The sequence below is a fragment of the Ctenopharyngodon idella genome, chromosome 6 (genome assembly GCF_019924925.1).
Source record: "Ctenopharyngodon idella isolate HZGC_01 chromosome 6, HZGC01, whole genome shotgun sequence".
NCBI classification, from domain to species: Eukaryota; Metazoa; Chordata; class Actinopteri; order Cypriniformes; family Xenocyprididae; genus Ctenopharyngodon; species Ctenopharyngodon idella.
In genome coordinates, this window is record NC_067225.1 from 33,957,423 (window position 1) to 33,983,606 (window position 26,184).

The 26,184-nt window shown below is 36.4% G+C and overlaps 2 protein-coding genes across 14 annotated transcripts in view; both read right to left on the reverse strand.

Annotated features, from left to right (window-relative positions):
• The window catches only part of LOC127513884 (neurexophilin-2), a 201,389-nt gene that overhangs the window by 165,137 nt on the left and 10,068 nt on the right, over positions 1 to 26,184 (reverse strand). The gene's annotated exons all lie outside the window — the stretch shown is intronic.
• The window catches only part of LOC127513881 (R3H domain-containing protein 2), a 56,020-nt gene that overhangs the window by 13,790 nt on the left and 16,046 nt on the right, over positions 1 to 26,184 (reverse strand). For 5 of the 12 annotated variants that reach the window (XM_051896017.1, XM_051896011.1, XM_051896012.1 and 2 more), the window contains 13 exons: positions 11,933 to 12,099; positions 11,596 to 11,805; positions 10,806 to 10,847; positions 9,314 to 9,403; positions 8,518 to 8,641; positions 6,981 to 7,059; positions 6,435 to 6,494; positions 5,357 to 5,497; positions 5,169 to 5,277; positions 4,993 to 5,088; positions 4,053 to 4,111; positions 3,091 to 3,144; positions 300 to 532 (listed from right to left, as the gene is read on the reverse strand). In XM_051896017.1, the coding sequence (XP_051751977.1) occupies positions 300 to 532; positions 3,091 to 3,144; positions 4,053 to 4,111; positions 4,993 to 5,088; positions 5,169 to 5,277; positions 5,357 to 5,497; positions 6,435 to 6,494; positions 6,981 to 7,059; positions 8,518 to 8,641; positions 9,314 to 9,403; positions 10,806 to 10,847; positions 11,596 to 11,757 (1,249 nt within the window). In that variant the 5' untranslated portion in view covers positions 11,758 to 11,805; positions 11,933 to 12,099. The remainder of the gene's footprint in view (positions 1 to 299; positions 533 to 3,090; positions 3,145 to 4,052; positions 4,112 to 4,992; positions 5,089 to 5,168; positions 5,278 to 5,356; positions 5,498 to 6,434; positions 6,495 to 6,980; positions 7,060 to 8,517; positions 8,642 to 9,313; positions 9,404 to 10,805; positions 10,848 to 11,595; positions 11,806 to 11,932; positions 12,100 to 26,184) is intronic. The other 7 variants (XM_051896014.1, XM_051896013.1, XM_051896018.1 and 4 more) reach the window with 5 other exon arrangements.

A 26,184-nucleotide genomic window follows, 5' to 3' on the forward strand; every position in this document is an offset into this window, starting at 1 on the left:
TAAATTTAATTATTTATTTATTTTCTCCAAAGTATGTTTCTTACAAGCAAAAACAGACTAAAGTATTTTACATTTTTTGCACAAACAATTAAAGATAAAATAAGCAGCAGGATTTCGGCCCTTTGTCTCTTGTTCTTAATATAATAAGATCCTGGTTTTGACATGATGGATGAGCTGCTAAATTGTGCTGACGGGAGAGATTTACTCAAGCACATTCAGCAGGAATTAAACTGGCCAACTTCATATAAACGGTGTTAATAATTAATACGCGACACGGAGCGGTCGTGTCGGTGTGCCACCTGTGCGGGAGCCCCTGGCGCTGCCATGCGAACCCTTGCTGCCCAGACTGTCTCCGCGCGTGAGGATGGAGATGCCGCTGAAGCTGCTGGCTTTGGTGACCGGAGGTCTCAGTGTGCGGTTGGAGCTGTCCGAGTCCGTGCTGCTCCACGGACGAGGCTCCAGACTCTTCATGTCGCTGTCGGTGCTGCTCTGGCGACTGCTGGACGCCCGACTGGAGCTCTCCCTGTTGCCCCTGCGGACGGGAGGAGAATAAGACAAACAGAGCTCTGTGAACACAGACAGAAGCACAAACGAGAGACACACACACACACACACACACACAAACATGCAGATCCATCACAGGAGCTCTACACACACTCAGTTGCAAGATATCAGACACGAACAGGATAAAAGTGCACACGTATCGACACGAACCCGAACATTAAGACTCACAAAGACAAACATACACACAGACCAGGGCTGCACCGTACGGCCAAATCCACGCGCTCGCATTTAATGCACCGATACACACCTGCAATGTGGTTTGCAGTGATACTCATGCAGTGATGCAAGTTTGAAAACATCATCCGACCTTCTCAATTAGTCTAAGTTATGAGTTTTATTTACCGTGCAGCCCTATGATAGACATGAACACACACACACACAGATCCATCACTGTTAAACTGATGCATACACACTCAGATCTGTGTGCTGCGCTGCCCTCCTGCACAAGAGCAGCTGTCGAGAAAACCAATAATCAATCAATCAATTGTGTATTTAACAGCTAAAAGATACTAAAAACAGTTCCAGAGTTCAGTAAATGTTTGGTAAATTATAAAGATCATCTCTCAGAAAGCCCTTGTCTGTCTGTGTGTGACTTTCATCACACTTCATGTGCAATTTTCCAAACACTGCATGCAGAAACTCCTTCAGAGACGTGACGTGATGCAACACACTAAATACTTAGTGGGGAAAAAAGGCTTAAAAATGCACATTAGCATTAGATGATTAAAACTACTGATCTGTAAAACACAACCTGGTGATGAACCTTGACTGGAGCTGACATTTATCTTCCAGAACATCATCTCTGTGCTTTTCTACATTTTGCACATAGAAAGCTGTAACGGTGGACACTTTACAAACTTCTTATTAAGCGAAGATTGCAAGATAACTTCACAGTGAGTAGGCTATATCAGGGCCTTAATGCAACAAATGTGATATTTACAGAATAAAGACAATAAACAGTGTCTATTTGAATGGACAAGAGACCACAAGGGAAAAAATATGACATATTTACAAATTACTTGAAAATATTTGCCATTTCCTTTCAGGTCATGTTTCACCTCCTGCTTTTGGGAATCAGCATCAGAATGAACCGTGAACATCTGAGCGAACACACGTCCGTTATGAACCCCATTCTACTGGGAAACCCAACAAACCCTGTAATCTGTGTGTTTCTGCAATGTGTGTGTGTGTAATTAATGAAGGATCTATTTTAAGCTGCAGCTGCGCTCACTGCAGACCAACAGACACACAACGCTCCGTTCTTCCATGAGCGAACAACCGCTCCCATAATCATGAGGATGAGGTCAGGAATATGATGCAGTAACGTCACGCATTCAACACCGATGCAGGAAGACACACTCCAGAAATGCGACACTGGCGTTATTGTTATATAAGGAAACACACATTCACGTTGTAGAACGGCAAGCAACTAACAGATCCAGAATGTCCTGTTTTGTAACCATAGCGACTGGCAGGGCTGGGCGGCATGATGGGATATAGAGACTGACGGCAGGTTTACATGTGGAAGTGATGAAGATGTGTGTAATAATGTGAAAATGTAGAGCAGGACAAAAGTTAAGAGATGCAAAATTAAGAACAAATTTGTTTTCAAGCAATAGAGATGGTGAATATGGATCATCCAATCAGAATTCAGAGGCTGTCTTTATACCCTGTAAAAATGATTTTTCAAAGTTGTAAATAAAAAAAGTATATCAAATATATAAAAATATATATATATAAAAATAAAAAAAATATATAAAAATATTATATATATATATATATATATATATATATATATATATATATATATACACACACACAAACGTATAATTTTAAATATAATTAGATTAATTATATTAACATATTAAATTAATAAGTAATAAATTGAGTAAAATGTATTACATGCATCTATAATTATTATTATTATTATTTCTATTATTAACTATATTAACATAGTAATTATACATAATTACAATATTAATTTATAAAATGTATTTATATTTTTAATTAAATTAATATACATTAAATTCTTAATTATAATATAATAATTTGATAATATAATTAGAATATTATGAATAATTTACTTTGATCACACCACCCACCCCTACTGACTGACCAGTTCCTCACACACGCGCACACACTTATATACACTCTCACACACACACACACACACACTCTCACACACACACTCTCACACACACACACTCTCACACACACACTCTCACACACACACTCTCACACACACAGACTCACTCACACACTCACACACACACACACTCACACACACACACTCACACACACACACTCACACACACTCACACACACACACTCACACACACACACACACACACACACACCAAAATGCAGTTGCATATCAGAGTGCAGTGATGCTGGTCCGTTTCCAGAGACTGAAGTACACAGCAGCCATGCACGGGCCCCTAGCAACCCGACAGTGCACTGAGCCAACGCAAAGCAACACATGGTCACCACGGAGACGCGCATGGCAACACACAGCAGAGACAGTACCTAAAAATCTGCCTCCTCTTTTGAGAGGATGAGGAGTAGCCGTCAGTGGACAGTCTGTAGGGGTCACATTGGAGAAAACAGTGTCCGTGGGTTACAGGAAGAGTGTGCGTGTGTGTGTGTGTGTATGTGCGTGTGTGTGTGTGTGCGTGTGTGTGTAGGGGACCCACACATGAAAACACTCATTCTAGACTCATCTACAGCGTTAGAGGACGAGGGGAAGAACTGATGTGACTGACACAGCTTCATCTCCTCCCTCACGTTCACTGAGAGCTTCGAGTTTTCCCTCTCTTATGTTCTCTGATCATGCACATGCATTTAATGCTCTGAAAACATCTGGTGTCATGTGACGTCTTCATCAGTGTTGGGAATTCTGCTGATTTAATCATTTAATCATTAATCACTACAGTAACATTATCTACAGACGGATCAGGGTTAGACCAGCATGACATGAGAAACATCGATTCAGATGAGTTGGACATTAAATCGTTACATTGTATCAGTTTCCAGCATGAGTTTCATCAGAGCTTCTGTTTCATGTAACATGTATTTATAAAATAACGAATAATCTTGTTAAAAATAGATATTTATTTAAAATAGTTAAAAGAATTACATTAACTTAAAATTATAAAATCCTTATTATTGAAAGTACTTTGGTTGTACTATGCTCAGACAGTAATACCATAGTACTGAAATACCATATTCACCATGGTATTTACATTGTAACTGTACATTAATCAAACTATTAAGGGGTTTTAAAGGCACTTTAAAAGAACAAACCTAAATAAAATCTAATTTAGTATAACTATAATGACCTAATCATGTATGTTTTTTGGTCTTGTAAATCAAACACTGATCAGAGCAATTCCTCATTTGTTAAACAACAAACTGGATTAAACTGTCAAACGTATAGTTGTGTGTTAACTATCAGTTCTGCAGGTTAAAGAGACGGATTGATGTCTTACCTGTTATCATTGATGTATCCATTCTGTGAGGACTGCAACGAAAAATACAACAGATACATCTGCATATTATTGCTTTGCCTCGATCAATCCCATCTTCTGCACTGATTTAAAAGTAATTAAACATGGTTTTATGAATTATGAATAAACTTATTGATTCTGTAGGGCTGTTTACTGGGTATTTTTTGAGCTTGACAAATGTGGTCACTATGAACTATTAATTGTCCAAAATCAAAAACTTTATGTTCCAAAGAAGAAAAAATAGCGGCTTCAAAACTGTATCACTGAAACATGCATGTACTGTGAAACCGCTGTACAAGTAAACATGAATTGAACTGATTTGATCAGCATATGGACAACATCATGTGTGTTTTTGGGTGAACCATTCCTCTGGTGTTCTTCGGTCACTTTACACCGACATTTTTTTCTTTGTAAGCACAAATTTTATATATAAATTATCGTGGACATGATTTAAAAAGGTTAAATGGTTCTAAAAAAAAAATATATATATATATATATATATATATCACACTTGTGCTCTTTGCAGTCAAAAATGTCCGCCAAAGAAATTGAGGAAAAAAAAAAAAAAAATTGGGATTTTGGGGCTACAATCTACAAATCAGACACGACGCAGAAACAAAGAAGCACAACAATGAAGAGGTTATTTGGGAAAAAAGAAAAAAAAAAATGCATTGATTAAATGTACTGTATTGTAAAAATTGTGGAAACAAATGGGTCATAATTATTGCATACATATTATTTAGTACCATAAAATTCCCTCAAAATACATAATATTGAATAAAAAAATATTATAAAAATATACTACATTGATTTTACTGAAAAAAAAAAAAGAAAAAAAAAGGAGTGAGCGTGACCCTTAAGTGAGGAGCACCAGAGGGTTCAGCACAGCCTGTGTTCCTGAAACACTGGAGTAGGTGCTTACTTCTCGTGCAAAAATGCGATCTCTGACCCGCTGGTACTCCTCCTCTCGCTCCTCGATGGACTTACTGCGACGGCCGTCCTGCAGCGGTACCCGGATCTGGCCGGGAGAGAGATGACGAGGAATTCAGAAGCACAACAAAAACTTGATGATAGAGTAAAACGGAGCAGCACACAAACCTGATTATCATCCTTATCCATGCTAGCGTCATCTCTCTTCAGGATGAACTTCTTCTGGAAGTCCATGTTGCGCTCATCTTTAATGTGCTCGGAGAACCTCTGCTCAGGGCTGAAACACAGAGAGATTGTCACAGACGATGCGTTACAATCATTCCCGTGGGATCAGAGTGAATTCACCGTCGTCTTACATGCGTGTGTTGCTGGTCTTGTTGATGATGACCGCTTTGCCCGTTTGGTCCACGTTGTGATCCATGCCAAAATAGGCAGCGACTCGATGCAGCAGCATGCGGTGATATGAGGTCATTTGAGGGAACTTCTTATACTGATTACTGAAAATATAGATGCACAAACATCCTTAGCACAAAGAAAATACAATGCATTTACCGCAGCAACAACACCATTCTGTATTAAATTTAATTTCATGCAAATAAATAAAGTCCTGTTTAGTGTAAAACAACCATTTTACTGCAATGCCCTCAAACCACCAAAAGGGGGCAACAAATATCAACTACACGATAAAGTACAAATGTTTGTGTACATGTATGTGTGTGAGAATATGTGTATATATATATAAAATAATAATTATTTTAAAATAAAATAATGGTTTTCTATTTTAATATACTATAAAAAATAATTTAATTTTTTTTATAACTGATGATACTTTTTTCAGGATTCTTTGACGAATAATTTATTTATTTATTTTTAAAAACAGCATTTATTAAAAATAGAATTTTTTTCCAACAATATAAATATCACTTTTTTATTAATTTAATGCATCCTTGCTGAATAAAAGTATTAATTTCTTACATTTTTTTTTTTTTTTTTTTTTTTTTTTTTAATTACTGACCCCAAACTTTTAAACAGTAGTGTATATTGTTACAAAAGATTTCTATTTAAAATAAATGTTGTTCTTTTTAACATTTTATTCATCAAAGAATCCTGAAAAAAGTGTCACAGGTTATAAAAAAAAATAAATATTAAGAAGCACAACTGTTTCTGTTGATAATAAATCATCATATTAGAATGATTTCTGAAGGATCATGTGACACTGAAGACTGGAGTAATGATGCTGAAAATCTAGCTTTGATCACAGGAATAAATTACATTTTAAAGTATATTAACATAGAAAACAGTTATTTTAAATTGTAATAATATTTCAAAATTTTTACTGTTTTTACTGTACTTTTGATTAAATAAAGGGATTTAATAAGGATTCTTTCAAAAACAAAAAAATTGTAATTTGACCGGTACTGTATATAGACTTACTTCTCATCGTTTATGAACTCCAGTATATCCTGTTCCAGCTTCAGCAGCATCATTCTATCTCTAAAACAGTGGGAAAAAAAATAAATAAATAAAAAAAAATTAAAATCATTTTAGACTTAAAACTGATGCAGAAGAACAGAAAAAACAAATCAAATACGACGCTGGTGATGGATACATGTGGAACTACATAATTTTACACACTTGATACTTCTGACCACTTAATATCATAATACTCATGCAAACATTAGAAATGATCTTAAAATGCATTACTAACTTCACAACTGAAAGTTGATAGAGAACATATATTCTTTCTCTCTGTAGCAAAAATCCATTGGAAACAGTACAACATCTGGACACCTACTATTTAGGATGGATAGTATGTGAATCGTGATGCAGCCAAACTGAGACTGACAAAGGAAAACCCGAGTGTAACTAGAGACGACGGCTGTCGATGAATGCAGCACGGGGGAGTGTGTCCGAGACACCCGCAGGAGTCTAATATCACTGTTGTGTCTAGAACGGACGGACGGATGACGGCTGTTGTACCTGGGGTTGTTTTTCAGTGTGTTCACCAGGAACTCATGCACATCAATCCCTGTGGAATCAGTGTATTCCTGACTGGAGTCTGGAAGAGAACAGAAAGACATCAGATCAATGTGAACATCACAACTAAAACTAATGAAGCTTCAATCAATGGAGCAGAATTCATTTTTATAGTTTAATATTTTGATGCATCATGACTTGTGACAAACACTGCACATATTATATTATATCTTGATACCCAGAACTAGTTTTAGCTAGTGGACGTCAAGTCCAATATATCTGCCAATATTTTATTTTATTTTTTTTTTAAATTATTGTAAGGCCAATATATCAACCAATATTTGGTATTATTTTTAAATTATCGACAAGTCCAATATAATCGACCGATATTTGGTATTTTTTAATTATCGCAAAGCCAATATATCGGCCGATATTTGTTTTTGTTTTTTTAATTATCTCAAGGCCAATATATCGGCCGATATTTGTTTTTGTTTTTTTAATTATCTCAAGGCCAATATATCGGCCGATATTTGTTTTTTTTTTTTAATTATCTCAAGGTCAATATATCGGCCGATATTTGGCATTTTTTAATTATCAGCAAGTCCAATATATCGGCCGATATTTGGTATTTTTTAATTATCTGCAAGTCCAATATATCGGCCGATATTTGGTATTTTTTTAATTATCTCAAGGCCAATATATCGGCCGATATTTGTTTTGTTTTTTTAATTATCTTAAGGCCAATATATCGGCCGATATTTGGCATTTTTTAATTATCGGCAAGTCCAATATATCGGCCGATATTTGGCATTTTTTAATTATCGGCAAGTCCAATATATCGGCCGATATTTGGTATTTATTTAATTATCTCAAGGCCAATATATCGGCCGATATTTGTTTTTTGTTTTTTAATTATCTCAAGGCCAATATATCGGCCGATATTTGGCATTTTTTAATTATCGGCAAGTCCAATATATCGGCCGATATTTGGTATTTAATTATCTCAAGGCCAATATATTGGCCAATATTTTTTTTTTTTTTTTTTTTAATTATCTCAAGGCCAATATTTGGCATTTTTTAATTATCGGCATCGACTGATAAGATTTTGTTCGCTGATAAGTGTTGGAAGCGGATTTGCGTTACACTTTCTTTAAAGGTGTCAGTGTTACAGTGTAATTATACATTTAAGTACTGAGTAATAATAATTGACTACATGTACTTACTATAGGGTTAGATTAGGATTAGGGTTTAGGGTTAGTCACATGTACTTATGCATAATTTATAGTTATCACTACAGTAACTACAAGTAACGTGTAACAAGGACACTGTAAAATAAAGTGCTACCGAAGACCTTTATTTTGATTGATTTATTCATGTTTTGAACTATTTCTTTATTTGAACAGAATAGTGTGATATCACATATATAGGTATATTGACTCAATGGCCACCGCTTTCAACATCAGCAGTGGCCACCAAAAAACCAATATTGGTTGGTCAAAAGTTGGAGATAAACAATAACAGTAGAATGTAAGCGTCTTACCGCGTGAGAGCATCTTGCGTGGAGTTTTATCCTTCTTTTCCCTCTCCTCATTCTCGTACTCGTCTTTTGAGGATTTCTCCTCCTCTTTATCGGACGGACAGCTGATGTGAAGCTGAATAATGTCCTTCATGGGTGGAGTTAGATTGAACAAAAAAAATTAATGAATACTAAATATTCGTGTGTGTGTGTATGTGTGTGTGTGTATATATATATATATATATATATATATATATATATATATATATATATATATATATATATATATATAAATAAAAATGTGTCAAATCGATTAGCATCTAACATAAAAGTTTGTTTACAAATAATATGTGTGTGTATATTTATTACATTTATATATTTTATATATGTGTGTGTATATACATACAGACATACATATAATGTATATAAATGTATACACATTAATTTTTTCATAAAACATCACAGAATCAATTCTAGTGAGATCTTACACGGGTTCTTCAGATTTATTTGCCAAGACACACTATGCACAGGCTACACTTGAAACCGTTTTGAACTGAATCAACAGAATGTCTCGTATCTGATGAAGTTTGCATCACTGATTCTGCTCTTTTCCTGTTTATCACTGTGAAGTTGCTTTGAAACATTCTGTCTCGTATAAAGTGCTACAGAAATAAAGCTGACTTGACTTTTTAAAACATGAGGGTCTCTGAGTTTTGGTAAAAACAAACATCCCAAATAACGCATGATTCCTTATAAACACGGCCCTGATAAAGCCACCAGGGTTCTGATATTGAGTGCCGTACTGACTGTGTGACACTACCTGTGATTCTGGAGGACCGTCGGTTGAAAACGGACCCAATGATTCTTCACATACTGCAAGACTCCTCACCAGCTTGAGCTTCGCATTCGACTGAGACAGAGATACAGGACAGAGAAAGTTCACAGACATTAACAACAAATTCAAATCTCATACCTGAAAGATGCATTATGGGAATAAACAAGTTATATTTCAGGCAAAAGGAACTGTAAAACTGTGAACACTGATGCCACTGCCTTCCATTAGCTAATTATTCAACAAATAAATTTACTTAAATTTCACATGCCAGTTCAGCAGAAAAGATTATTATGTTTTAATGAAAGGTTATGAATGCAGATGTTTTCTGTAGAATACTGTGCACCGATGAATCATGCACAATATTCTAAATCAAAAAGAAGTAATAACTTCATCTTTTCTGCTGACGCAAACAAGACTGTGACGGGGGGGAATCATATTCTGCCTGGATCGTATTAATGAGATGTAATAACTAATGAGAAACTCATTAATGAGAAAGTGTGCAATGCATCTGCTTCATTCAGACCAAAATCACTTTCAGAAAACCTAAGTAGAAAATCCCATGAGGAGTTAAATATGTTTTAACCACCCAATCAGATTTTCATTCAGGCCAACATTATCTCATTCTGAATATTCTGTTTCACTAGTGTTACATCATGAAAGCTAACGCTTTGGAAATGTTTAATTTAGTTGGTAAGAGACTTAAATCTTATCTGAATGAACTGAGCGTGTGTGTGTAAGAGAGAGAGTGTGTGTGTGTGTTTGTACAACATCTGCAAAGGACCATCATCACACTCAGCAGGTTTGCCAACTAGTGCAAAGGCAACAGAAGTGAGTGAGAGGTCGACAGGAAGAGAATCCCGTCTTCGTTTCCCAGCAGCAATGACAAAGACAGCAGGAAAAACAAGAATCTCCCTTAAAGGGACAGTTTTTATTTTCCTCTGACACTATTAATTGCCGTTTATCTTGATTTGTTCTATTAAAAAAAAACTGGTAACACTTAACAATAATACAATTTACAATAATAATAACTGCATTAGTTAACATTAACTAAACGAGAAAAATACTTCTAAAGCATTTAATTAATCTTAGTTAACATTCATTTCAACATTTACTAATATATTATTATCAAAAATGAGACTGTATTTGTAATTGTATTTGTTAATATTATTTCATGGACCTGAACTGATTGTTAATGCTTGTTAATTGTTTGTTAATGCATTAACTAATGTTTAATAATGGTACCTTCTTGTAGTGTGACCAAAAAACTAATAAATAGACAATTTAAAAAACAAACAAACAAACGAGGATCTCCAATATTTCAGAACTTACACACAAGATTACATGGAAGACATGTGAATGAACATACATCCAAAAAAGCTGACCACTAAAGTGTCCTGTTGTTCATTAGATTTCTACACTCGTCCGTCATATTCACGTCTAGCTGTATCAGCAGGAGTGTGTCGAGCGCAGGTCTTACCTTGGCTCGTTTCCTAGTGTGGCCGTGATTCTGACAGCGCCGCTGTAGAGAAAAAAAACACAATGTTTATTAGTGACCATTTTAATCATTCATTAATGATGAACTTCAGCACCAAACAAAACCTGATGACAGACACTTCACAGACAGGAGGTTGACACATAACATTATATTCAACATCAAGATTTTAGGTTAAATTTCACATGAACGTATCGAGGGAAATGTACATTTCTGGTGCGGTGACTGGTCACAATTTAATCACATTTCTTTTGATTTAGTTCACTTATATCCTGTTCTGTGGCAGATTAGATCGTTTTGCATTGCATTGTGCTTTTAATTTAGGTTTTAACCTAACCTAAATTAAGTTTTAACCTATTTTATGCTCATTAATGCCGAAGTCTAACTACGTACACAGTCATTCAAAAGTCTGGTCAGTAATAAACGAAAATTTTTTCAGCAAGGACACGTTAAATTGCTCAAAAGTGACAGTAAGACATTCAAAGTGTTCTTTTGAGGTTTCTATTCATTAAAGAATCCTGAAAAATAAAATTTATGACGGTTTGCACAAAAAAATTAAACTGTTTTCAACATTGATAATAATCATAAATGTTTCTTGATCATCAAATCATCATATTAGAATGATTTCTGAAGGATCATGTGACACTGAAGACTGGAGTAATGATGCTGAAAATTCAGCTTTGATCACAGCAATAAATTACAGTTTTTGCTTTGATTACAGTAAAGCTTCGAAGAAAGTCTCCTTCCTAATGTTTCTGAAAGCTGCGGCGGTTACCTGTGCATCCTGGGAAAGGTTGTCGTCAGGATCTGTGCTGTCTGCGTTGGTGTCTTTAGAGGGCGCGGACGGGCTGCTTTTGCCACGGATGCCAGCGGGAGCGTCAGCGGGCAGTGTGCCGTCGCCCTCCTTCATCCCGTCGGGAGGGAAGACCACTGACATTTTCCCTTAAAGCGCAAACCCGCACACCTTACAAACCCAGACAGCGGGCTGAGAAACAGACGGACGGATGACAAGAAAGTGAGGAGATGCAGCAACATGAGTGACGGCTCAATAGTAGTAAAATTTGTGATCAAGTATCATGTGATCACGTGATCAGTATTTGAGTTTTTTTTACCTGACACACCAGGGGCTGTAGTGTGATGGTGTGTGTTCTTCGCTGTGTGTGTGTTTCTATGGCTGAGAAGAGGGCGGGGGGGACGTCATGGTGAAAGAGTGTCTTCTCAGTTTCCCTGCATCCTGTACGACGCTCTCACACACACACAAACATCACAGCTCCACCTGCTGGAGAGAAACACACCGGTCAGATGAGACGAAACACACAATATAAACTGATTAAAGCTAGATACAGGCGTTTAAGAGTGAATACAGCAGCTGGTGGTATGAATTAGTGTTGTCACCGTACCAAAATTCCAGTCATCGGTACCAATACCATGAAAATTTTACGGTTTTTGGTACCAATTTCGGTACCACAGCAAAATCTGTTGGAACTATTTTACTATTTTATATAGCCTATTTTAAAAACATATTAAATATGATTTGGAGCATGTGTGTATGTTTGTGTGTGTATATATAGGCTACCTCAATAAATAAATGCTCAAACATCCATTTTGTACTGTTGAAAAAAACAGCATATGCTGGTTAAGGTAGGTTTTGAAGCTGGTATGCTGGTTTGAGCTGGTTTATGCTGGTCCTATGCAGGTCCTGGACCAGCATGGACCAGCTCAAACCAGCATACCAGCGTCAAAACCTACCTTAACCAGCATATGCTGTTTTTTTCAACAGGGGTAACAGACGTTTGTGTTTATTTTAGCTATTCCGTCAGTGAAACAACACACTACAGCCTGTAAAACTATGAAATAAACATCGGTAAATAATGGTAACCTAAGTTAAATATTTAAAAACATTCGTTTTTTTATTTCCACACAAAGATGCGTCATATAGCCGCTCTGCTCTTTGAGAGGGATGTGGGACACGAGCAGGAAAGAGACCATTTCTCTTTAATAATATCTTCATGTTATCTCCTGATGTTACAAGGAACTGACACTTGTTGTAAAAGGTCTGAAGAGCGAGTTTTATCTTCACACATTCAGGCTATATTTGATTCAGCACTGCCAGAAAAAAAATCTAAAGTAAAAGCGTGTGTGAAACGCGCTATACAAATAAACTTGACGCGCCTTATGAAGTCTAATTACAAGCACAAACTGTGTTAAACAGAAATTAACGTGCAAGCAAAAAGGTTTCTGTCCTATTGTGTTTTTTTCTACTTTACCACAGTAAAGAATGCGAATAGCCTATAATAGGCCTAAAAGCGAACGAAAGGAAGAAACGTTATAATCCCCTGCGTGAGTGAAGATTTGGGAAAAGAATGTTCAGTGGAATAACTAATGGAATATTGTTAAATTCTCTGATATTCGGGTGACAGATCGCGATTCGCAAAACAGAATACAAAGCTTAAATTTATGGACTCTCATACCTCTCTCATTCGGCATGATCCAAAATGTTTCCATGGCTGTGATGTCACATTTAATTGCTAACCTATTATTTCTTTTGTAAACAAAGCTTTGTGCTTCACTCGTGTCATATTCATGTAAATACTGGCACAGCCCTATCAGTGGGTACCGAATATACCTGGATTCTTGATACTACCGGTACTACAGAAATGCGGGTATCGTCACATTTTCAAAATTTCAGTACCGACTTGGTACCAAAGTACCGGTACTTTTGACAACACTAGTATGAATCTCTCTTGTGTGGGACAGAAAGCATATCTGTAAACGTGAAGTCATAGACTGTGTTTGGCATGAAATACTAGCTCACTACTTCCTGAAGAATGTGCAGTATATACTGTATATCGCCTACTAGTTTAAAAACAGCAGAATGCAATAATTAGCATGGCTGTCACATGACCTAATCAACAGAAGCAAGATCAGAATGAGCTTTAATGGACAAGTGTCAAGCACACAAGAGATTTGTCTTGATGACAGAAGTATCCAGTACACAGAAAAACAACAAAATGAAACATAAAACATCACATATAAACAAAACATAACATTTACAAACATAAAAACAATGTTGCATCTATTGAAATGACATTTTTAATCCAATTTTTGCACAGACTGTTTACAGTCCGATCATATAAAGTGATGAAGGATGATGATATCGCTTCCTGTTCATTCGTCACACTCGATATGGAAGATAAACGCATTGCATTGTGAGGTACAGTATCTCAATGCAGTGTAAAGCACATTTGGGCAAATGTAGGTCATCCTGGTTTCTGCAAGCAGAAAATTCACATACTGCACAGAGTATGCACACTACATACTGCAGAGACAGGACGATGAATGTGATGTTATCAATAAAGACAGGAACGACTGGAGTGCATGTGTGTGTGTGTGTGTGTGTGTGTGTGTACACACTTATACAACTACTTTTGTGAACCGGTTTGAGTTTTAGACCAGCGGAGTGAGGACCAAGACAGTAAAGTGAGGACAGTCCTCATTTTCTGAGAGCCCTTTAAATGCCTGTTTGAGGGTCAAGACTTGGTTTTAGGGATAAAGGTTATAGTTGGGTAAAGGGTCAGTTTAGGGCAAGGGTTCAGGTTAGGCACTTAGTTGTGATGGGTACACTCAAAAATGCTGGGTTAAAAAATGGACAAACCCAATGGTTGGGTTAAATGTTTGTTCAACATGCTGAACAGTTTTATTTAACTCAACTATTGTTTAAAAATGAATATATGTCTGGCTTAAAATGAACCCAAAATATGTTGGAAATTAAAAATCAGACACATAATTACTAGAGACAACAATAATAATCAAAAGGTGAACATTTATTAATAAGCAAATTAATAAATGTTTATTGTTTAATTAATATTCATTAAACTCGCTGGGTAAAACCATCCCATTCGCTGGGTTAAAACATCCCATTCACTGGGTTTGTCCATTTTCAACCCAACTTGGGTTGTTTTTAACCCAGCATTTTTTTTTTAGAGTGTAAGGTTAGTGTAAGGAGATAGAGATTGCATTCTGTCAATGAAAGATAGATGTACAAGAGTGTGAGTGTGTGTGTCTGTGTGTGTCTGTGTGTGTGTGTGTGTATACGTACAGAGGAACAGTTTGCCATCTGCTGTAAAAATAAACACACACACACAAAACGCTTTTAAGAGCACACGAGTCAAAGCGCATAAGGCGGCAGCAGTGACTGAAAGAGCGAGCGGAGGAAACTCCAGTGCTGACGTCATACTGCAGAGAGACTGAAGCAGGCGGGTGGGGGAGAGTGAACTGAGCGCGCTCGAATAGCTGGGATTCCCGACTGCAGAAAAGACGTCACCAGCAGCACATGACACCATCCAACCAATCATTCACACACACACACACACACACACACACGGGCGCTGCAGCAACGAGGCCGTCCTCAAGAATCAACTCGGAGCTCATGAAGAAGATGAAGAGCTCTGAATGAGGGAGAACAGCGTTCATGAATGAGCCGTCACTCTCTCTCTCCTTCTGTTGCCAAGGAGACGCCAACATCAGCTGTTGCCGCTTGTGTTCGAGAGCAAGAGAGAGATATTAAACATGAATATGAGAAGCAAAGACTAATGTCTTCATGTGTAAAGTGGAGTGCATCACTCGGCCGGCCAACCGACCACATGATCTCAATGGAGTCAGATAAAAATAAACCAGTGAAGGTCTGTCAAACACACAGGCATATTATACAACACACCTGGGCAGCTGTGCACACATGTGCTGGTACATGACACACACACACACACACACACACACACACACACACACACACACACACAGAGTGACCCAGTTAAGAGACACACCTCCATTGTGTTGAGATACCTCAGACTCTCTCAGAGAAACATCACCTAACAAAAGATGTGAAGACACATGATTTTGTTCATAATATATAGTGTTATTGGCTTTAAATGTCTTGCATTATGTTAAATACTAATGATGGAGAAAAAAAAAGCAAAAATATGAAAGCCAGTTTAAGACACCATTTAAAAATCAAGCTAAAGACCAAAACAACTGCAAAATAAGGCCACGCTGCAAAAACATCTCAATGGTCAAATAAACAGACTTCATTTCATAATGCACAACATGTATATTCTAGTTGTCTAATAAACCTATATTATAAATATAATTGGCTCTTAGACATATTGCTTTTGGATAAAAGCATCGTCTGAATGCATAACTGTAAACATTGATGTTTTCATGAGATTCACCCGAAACTGAGTGATTAGAAAAAGTGAGAAAATGAGAAAAGAATGAGAGAGAGAATAAGAAATTGAATGACTTGATGCTGCGCTGTGGTTTTATAACACTGCCTGTGTGGGCTTGTGCTTGTGTGTGTGCTTGTGTGTGCTTGTGTGTGCTTGTGTGTGTACGCTCATTGATGGTCAGATCGCTGAACTGCAGAGAAAATGCGTCACAGAAGGATTCCCTGCTTCAACAGATCGAGCACGACAGCGCAGACAGAAGGACGGGGCCAGCGAGGAAACAAATAATGAGAGAAGAGAAGGAGGGACGGATTGAAAGAACAGCGGAGGAGAGATGAGTCAGAGTCGGTCCCACTGGACCGAGTGGGCTGGGAGGGGGAGGATGACGTCACATGACCTGACGACGAGAGAGAGGGTGAACGAGCAATACAACCTATAGAGAGAGAGAGAGAGAGGTGTGTCTGCAGAGGGGTCCCGTCTCTAGATCATGTCCTGAATCAATATCACCACATACAACTTATGCACAGTATCCTGCTAGGTTGATTTTTCAAATATCCTTCTTACTGTATTTTGCAGTGGTCGTCCTTTTCAGACTGTGATGATGCTTTTCCACCACTAATATCATTGAATCTAGCAGGGTTTTTAATTTTTAATAAAACAAATGTACATTTATAGCATTATACTTTGTGTTATTTATTAAATTACAAAAAGAAACTAGTTGCGACGGCAGAGGTAGTGACAGTAAATTTGACATCTTTCTCTCCTCTGACTGCCAGAAACAATCTTTAATTACTTAATTAATCTTTTTTTACATGCACAAGACAAGAATAACTAAAAAAGCCTTTATATATCAACTTCTGCAACCCTTTCTATGGAAGCTTGTTTCCACCACTAAATAAAAATGGAATGGTAACTGCAACTTCTTATCTCACAATTCTGACTTTTTTTCCTTGCAACTGCGAGTTATAAAGTCAGAATTGTGAGTTACAAAGTCAGAATTGCGAATTACAAAGTCAGAATTGCGAGATATAAAGTCAGAATTGGGAGTTATAAAGTCAGAATTCTTAGTTTTTATTTAGCAAGTTTTTATTAAGCAATTCTGACTTTGTTATTTCGCAATTTTGACTTTATAACTGACATCAGTATTTTTTTCCTCACAATTGGACATTATAACACGCAATTGCAAGTTTACATCTCAATTCTGAGAAAAAAAGTCCGAATTGCAAGATTTAAACTCGCAATTGCAAGTTATAAAGTCAAAATTGCGTAATATAAACTCACAATTCTGACTTTATAAGTCACAATTACCTTTATTTTTGTTTCACGGTGAAAACAAGCTTCCATACCTTTCAAATATAAGAACACACAAAAACAAAAATTGCCCAAAAGTATTTATGTTCCCTTGTATTATTACAAGGGAATCATATAATAATATTATAATAATACTATAATAAAGTAATATTATAGATAATATTTACAATATTATTATTTGCTCTATATTTTTGACTCTGTATCTGACTGTAATTGAACTAAATATAATTTTAAAAAATCCTTTTTGGAAATGTCATTGTGTATTTTTTCTTTTGCCATTACAGCAAATGGGGATACAAAAATCATATTTGCTATAGAAGTCACCACTGCATTAAGGTTACCCATTTATGACGTAAAAAGATGTGTTTTTGTCATTTTTATTAGGTTTTTAAAAGTCTACATAGTTTAGTTAACTTAACATCTTCCTGCTGCTTACCTTACGCTAAACAAAAATGAGAAATATTGCTTTTGCAACTAGTATTTTTAATGATGAAAATGTTTTTATGGTTTTAGTTAATAATAATCCTGACCCAGACCAAGAAGAACAGGAACTTAAAACCATGAATAACACAAAGAGTGCTCTGCTAGACCATGATGCATCACTCACTCTGTGTGGGAGAGATATCGTTCAGCCTATCTCCATCTTTTATTCTCTAAAAATAAGTGTGTCAGGTTGAAATCTGGGGCTGATTTGGCTCCCATTACAACCCTTATGCAATCTCCACTTCCCTCCGTTTGAGACAGAGAGAAAATTCTCAATGATGAAACTGACGCCCTATTGGACGAGGCCTCCGCCAATAGGACGAGGAGCTCCATGGCAACAGGCTCTGTCACCAAGAGAGAATAGATCTCCCTCCGCCCCATGTGGTGCACATCTGCCCCGTACCCCAATTACACACACACCCCAATTACCCGAGTGTGTATTTGGAGGGCAGAACACACACACTCCACCCGTCACGCCCCTGCATTCTCTCTCCGTCAGAACAGGCGCTTGTGCAGCCTTCAGACCGAGAGGAACGCCAATCATGTCTTTCTGTTCCTTTCAGGCTGACACAGGTAGTAGGCGAAATAACAGCCAATAATGTTGGCTATTTCTGTAACAGAGTCGGCGCAAGCTGAAACACAATCAAGACTTCTGCTGGCCAGTCAAATCTCAGCCAATTAACACTGACAAACAAGTGCCACTAATCAGTGCTGTATGTTTACAGATTGATTGTGTTGTTCATCCTTAAAATGCCCAAGAATGATAACTAGAACCATAAATTTTAATAATCACTCTAATAGCGAAGTCCACACCACAAGTATAACATTACAAACACTGAGGAATATCCTTGGAATCACTTTCAGAGCAATTTTAAAAAACAAATACATTGACAGCCAATCAGAATCCATCCTGCTTTAAAGTGTGCAACCATTTAAAGTGATAGACAACAAAACAGCAGTGTGTGCTATTACATACGCATATATGGTCATTCCATGTCAACTCAACCAGAGGACCCTGGCTCAAATTTTTGATTTCGTTAATATTTTTTCTGTAGAAAGCCAAAATATTAAATGTCACAGATGTATATTTACTGAGTAATCCACTATTTTGTAGAGGGGGTTAAACTGACCATTTTCACCTGAGATTTGGATTAAATTAGAGGGGCGTAAAAATGACTTTAGAAAGATGGCAGCATCATTATTTTATTTTCACACAGAGATTGGTAGATCTATTAGTAAAATCTGTTGACTTTATCAATCTTTGTTTCATTATATGCCAACGGTGATCGTTCAACAATGGCAAAAAGCACTTCTTGTGGTTTTTTGCCTCAAGTTTGCATGCCTGTAACTCGAGAAGTATTAAAGATATCTTAATATCCTTTTAGATTCTGGTTCTTAAACTTTTCTTTTGGTATCTTCATTTTAAAGGCCCTCGATGGTTCAATCCCAGAGATATGGAGATCTAAATGCGGCTCCATGAGTAAATTGGTCAACTGTACACATTTTCAGTGGTCAAAATCTAAATGTGGGTCACTTTGCATACAGCTGATACTTCTTTTATTTTAAAGAGGAATATCTGAAGAACAAATAATGTTAAAACTAGAAATACATCTTGTGTTTTTCTATCATCTCAATTGCATTGAACATACCTGTCTGAGTGCCATAAATGTTCCTTTTCCAAAGTTTGCATGTCTGTATCTCTAAAAGTATTCAAGATATCTTAATATCCTTCTAGATTCTCATTCTTAATAAACTTTTCTTTTGGAATCTTCATTTTTAAGGCCCTATATAGTTCAGTCCCATAGATATTGAGACCCCAAATGTGACTCCATGTACAAATTGTTGAATTTGACCACATTTTCAGTGATCGAAAACCAAATGTGGTTCACTTCACATAGCTGATACTTATTGCATTTAAAGAGGAATGTCTGAAGAATAAACAATGTTTAAAGTAGAAATGCATCTCAACTTTCAGTTCCAATCATTTTATCAGGACAACAAAGCTCAAAAAGCTTACGCTACGTCCTACACCTTCCCTATTCAACTTACAGAAAAGCTTAACTGACGTGACACCAGTTCAGTTTTTTTCGTAATTTGAATACAAAAGGTAGATATTTTACTTCACAACTTGTTAAATATGGATTTTTTTTTTTTTATACAAACACATCACTTCGCTTCAGAAGGCCTTTATTAACCCTCAGAGCCGCGTGGAATGCGTTTATGATGGATGGATGTGGATGGAGACACTTTCTTCAGCTCATACTTGTTGATTCCGCTCACTGACATTATAAAGCTCGGATGCATCAGAATATTTATTAATGATTGTGTTCATCAGAAAGATGAAAGTCATATACACCTAGGATGGCTTGAGGGTGAGTAAAGCATGGGCTAATTTTCATTTAAAATTGAACTAATCCTTTAAAGGGAATCAATTGAGAGAATCAACTTCTCAGGGTTTCCACATGCAGTCTAACAGTAACTAGAGTAAACGCATCAGAGTCCAGGCGACATGACCACTAAACCAGCCTAATTTTAGAGGACTTCTTCAAGATTGACAACCCACCGAGTACATTTTGAGAATCAGTAGTTGCACATGAACATATGCACCATCACCCGTCCCAAATAAATCATTTAAGATGGTTTTATGCAGTTCTCAAAATTAAAAATGCACCATAATATATTTAACGTAATCATCTGAAATGGCTGATCGAGCCTGTTTCAGTAGCGGTGCCCTCTGTGACGTGTTTATCCCTGGCACTGGCCGCTTCACGCTGTGCCACTCCATCTGCTCAGGTACCACTGTATCCCATCCTTTCCCTCTTCTTCCTACAGTTTCTACTCTCTCAGCCCTCGACGGTGTGGAAAAACATGTCTATTTTCATCCATCCTCCTGCTGCTTCAGCTGAGAGAGAGAGACAGAGCGAGCAGCAAAACCTTCAAACAACCGTTTCAAATAAAGATACAGAAAAAGGCATTCAGGATTATTGCATTAGCTTGGCATATGCCACAGACTGGCACTCAAACTGGCACCGATTGACCGCAATGAGGAGTAAGTGTCCAGACAAAGGTTCACTGTCGGTCACTAGGGCTTGTGCTGATACAATCTCATCTCCATTTATCGCCATTCTTTTCCTCACAAAGATTGAATTGACATTTTAAATTTGGACTTGGCAAAACACTGAATATTATTGTTATTCAGGACTGCTTATCGCAAACAAAACCATTGCGAAAATTCAGAGTAACCGATATAAAGGGACCATTTTGGATCAAGTCATGCGGTCAATATCATGTAACAGGATGTGACATCATTCAGGACCACATGGTCATGAAGCAAAGTAACTAACTCTCTCTTAACTATTTGAAAAATTCATGTTTTCACTTGCTCATACGCATGTCCCGAAACATCAGGTCATTCGGTACAACCGCTATAAAACATGGAAAATGTTGTCATATTTTAAAAAGTTGTACTAAATATAAAGTGTTTGTTTGCCATTTTGCTAGCTAGCTAGATATCAGCCCGTTAGCATTGTTTGAAAATATCGTCATTCGGTATAACTAAAAGTGTCATTCGGTAAAACCGAAATTTTGGTTAAACCGAATGACTTTTTTTGGTGACAAATTTTGTCCATCTTGTAAAAAAATGACAAAAGCAGTGTTAATTGATTATAAAAACCACATAATCTCATTGTTAACACTTAATAATACTTATTTAGATAATTTTAGGATATATCGGCCCTGACTATTGGCTGTTTTTAAACTATCGGCCGATAGCCGATAGTATTAAAATTTGCTTTTATCGGCCGATACAGATTATTGGCCGATATATCGGTTCATCTCTATTAGTAACTGCACTTATTAATGCAAAACAATAGTAATATGATTAAATTACCGTAATGATCACACACCAAATCAGGTGCTGGCGCCACCTTCTGGTGCCACTGCTCTTTCAAATGTTAGTCTGGAGCCCTGTATAATATATATTCAATACAATATATGTAACATTTATTCAATAATTAAAACCAAAATAATAAAAATAAAGCCAATAATCATGTCGTCTGGAGAAAATGACTGATGGTTATAAAGTTAAACACTCTCAAAACTCCTCTGAAAGTAGGACAAGACGTGTGATGAGTTGTGAGAGGTGCACTGTAAATATGACTGTGAATTTCAATATTGCTTCATGTGAACAAGCAAATGGCCGCAAAAAAAGTTGGCAATCCAATAACGGGATAAAAACGCAGATGAGAAACAGTCTGAGACACCAGTGAACATACAAGCCGATTAAAGATCAATCACAAGACCTTTTCTCTGATCGCTGTTTATGCATCATTATAATACACCTTTCATTAAGCGATATGCAAAGAGAACATCCAGAGGCTTTCACTATCCAAGTAAACGTGGAAATAGTGTTAGATGACGATTGTGTGAACACACAAAACCTCAAAAGATCATCATGAATAATTAGTTCTTCACTATTTATCCAACCGTTACATTCGTCGTGTCCCTTGTTGTTTAAACTCCAAGAACGACTTTCAAATTAATCACGGTTTGAGAAGCCAAGCAAAGACACAATCAAACAAATTTAAAATTAATTAAATCCCACAAGAGCGAATCACTAAATGTTTAGAGGATTGAGCAGGGAAAGGAGCACAATAAGTGCAGAAACGCGTATTAAGAACGCAAAACAACGTCGTATTGACTTTAAAATGAGGGCGCCCATGTTTCAGGCAAGTATCAGAGTTATACGCATGTCGACGTTCAACTGCTGATACTGTATATACATTATTAACACACTATCTGCTGATTTCACTTTAGGGGAAAGCAGTGAACCTGATGACTTTGAAGCCAATTACACAGTTAGCTGCTCTCCATGGGTTGGTATTGATTTTTCCCTTCCTCTGCCTCAATCGCTCCTCTAGCAAACACACACACACACACACACACACAGAAATTACACACAATTATACAGCTTTTTCCCACGGTTGGTCATTAGTATGCGAAGGAGACAGCAGCTATCAAGTACACAGACAGCACAGATAAACAGACTCTCAAACTGAGGCACAACAATGCAGACAGTGACGCTTACAAACTGATCGATCGTATATTAGTTCATTTTACTGGGAAAGTTATCAGGAAGAAACATGAATCCTCTCAATGTAAAATCCATCATGCCATAAAGATAAAACGCCAAAACATGCATTTAATGCACTGGTAACATATGCCTGAAACATGCACACATGGTCATGTATGTTGACAATTCATGTGCATTTATGAATAAAGCAAATATAGTTTTAACTCACCTAAAATAGAAACACAAAAACAGACAAAAATGGAAAAATTACCACATTATATATATGATTATTTAAACTGAACCAGAATAAAGCTGTACGATTCATCGAAATAAAAATGAGAAATCCCAATATGGCTTAGTACGATAATTAAATAGCTTCAGTTTAATTACATAAACATGCGCTGCACATTTAGCGTTTTCCCCCATATCATTAGCACTGCAATTTTAGTTTTCGTAATTTTAACATTGTAATTTTACTGTACAAAAACTATTATTTTTCTTAATTTAAGTAATTTTAAGTAATCTCTTATTTTGTTTAATATTTTTTTTTATTTAGTTTATTGTTTTATATATTAATAATAATAAAAAATAATTGTTATTATTATTCATAATTTTAACATTGTAATTTTACTGTAAAATAAAATTATTATATTATTTTTCTTAAAAGTAATCTTATTTTGTTTAATATTTAGTTTTATTTTGTTTACTTTGTATTATATAATAGTAAAAATAATAATGAATTGTTTATTAACTAATTATAAAATATTAATTTTATATTAATTAATAATATTAATTATTATATTTTTTTATTAATTATTTTATTATTATTATTATTATGATGCTTATTATTATTATTATTACCATAAAATAAACAACAATTTTATTATTATATTATTAATTACAATAAATATTAATAATAACAATAAATTAATAATATATTATTATTATTATTATTATTATTATTATTAGCAAATTTATATAAATGACCAAATTTTGTAAAACCACACAAGGACAGCAAACCTAGAAATTGCATTTTAAGATCAATAATTTTAGTTTTTTCCCAAAATTAACCAGCTCCAATTTAGAATAAATGTAACATTTACATTTTTTATTTTTGCATTTATGCAAAAAAGGAACAAACGAAATTTGTCAAAGAGCCAATAATAACAACATACAGAATAATTGACATATAGAGGTTCATGTTTTTAGTTCATGTTAACTAATGAAACCTTGTTGTAAACTGTTACCACCATTTGTGACATTTAACGTGTCGCATCAGATCTGACGATTCACAGTGGATGAGGATCAGATCTGTCAGGCGGCGCGTCACATGAGCAGATGGCCGGTGAATGACGGCGGGTTCACAGCAAGTGAGAAGAACCTAAAGAAACTCAACCACACCTTCTACACAACAGCACTGAGGCAGAACCATCCAGATCAACAGCATAATAAACGCCCACAGAGGACCTGAAAGAGAGCAGTGTGCCAAAACACCTCCACCTTTAACAAACACGCAATAATGTGGATTTTTAACTAATACAAGTTACGAAATGGTCCTCATGTGGCTTCTCATTTTCACATCATGAGTCTTGTGCACAACTGTGACAACTTTTTAGCCCAAGTTATGCACTAATTTACTCATTTATAGCTGTTTGAAAGAATTCAAGATCTAGTGTTTGCACTACATCTTTTCCACTGAATCGGGTTACGATAACTGCGATGATTATAAACGGACCGGATTGTGCGGCATGTTGCAAATGAGACACAATTGGTCTCCAGGCCAGCACGATATATTCAGTCTATTGAGCTAAATGAGAGCTGGGTAATTTCTGTCACAGCTCGATAACAAGATAACAAAAGGCTAAATATTTATTTTCGGGGAACATGTTGACTCAGAGCTCGGACATCTTGCGTGTCGTTGTCAGAAGCTGTGTGAGTCATGAGCAATATGTCGAGCAACTCAGTTCTTCACAATCCGTCAGCTGTTCTACGCGTCATTCAAAACTAATTCATCTCATTAATATTCATGAGGGCAGGGACAGAGCCACACGATTTTAACACATTTTCTGCATAAATTATGGTGGAGAATGTGCAGGATTTGGACTGAATGTATTAAAATGAGCTCAGAGAAGAGAAAACATGGTTAACGGGGGGGGATTAATAATGATGGCTGACTAAATTGACTAGTCATCAGGTGAGATTAGTTACACAGGCCTTTCTTTAGACCAGTGTGCAAAAACAATTTACCACATGTTACAAAATTGACAACAAGTCTATTACTGATCTACATTTTTAGAAGAAATTGTAAATGGTGCTTGTCTGAGTGATTGAATTTGGATTTTTCTAATAATAAATTTAAAATGGGATTAAAAAAGCTCCAGATTTCCTGTGCTTGTTTGCAACCTAAACAAGCATCATTTACTGTGAACAGAGTCGCTCTGAGACGCTGAAAACACGAGTGCACGTGTGCAAATAAACACAGCACCGCGCTTCACTCTGAAATATATATTCGCAGCAACCATCGTAACAGAAAGCTGTACAGCTATCCAAAAACAGTCTCCAAACAGACAGTTAACACACCCAAGCCATCAAACGTGATTAGTTTGAAAATAACCGCTCTGTTCCTTAATAATAAAGCCTGTACATGCTGCAAAATGAAAAGGCGAACGATCAAATCCCTGTTACAGGATGAGGAAGGAAAATGTGGCTAAATAACAGTCTGTGAGCGCTGCATGTTATTTATAGACACAGATACTTTATTCAGGAGAGCAGCACTGTGCAGTCTCCATTTCTCTCGCTTTATTCCCATCTCTGCTGAGGATTCTCTCGCTCTTTGTTTCTCTCCCTCACTGACACTGTGTTCTGGCACACTATGTTCAAAAATAACCCATGTGTGTTTGCGTGAGGATCAGGTGGAGAAGCACACAGAGGTTTCGGGCTCTGCAGGGGAACATACATGTCTGCGTGATAACACGAATAAATTCATCTGTGCATTTTTTTTAATATATAAAAATATTTTGAGTTCATAATCATAAATCTAAGGGTTTTCCCAAAAATGAAAGCAAGCATCAATTACTCACCCTCATGTTGTTCCAAACCCGAAAGAGGGTTGGTGGCTTTCGCTCATCTTCGAAGCACAAATGAAGAAATTTTAATGAAATCTGAGAGATTTCAGTTCCTCCATTGACAGCTACGCAACTACCATTTTGGCACTTCAGAAGTTCATAAAGAGATCATAAAACTAATCCATATAAATTAAGCGGTTTAGTCCAAAATT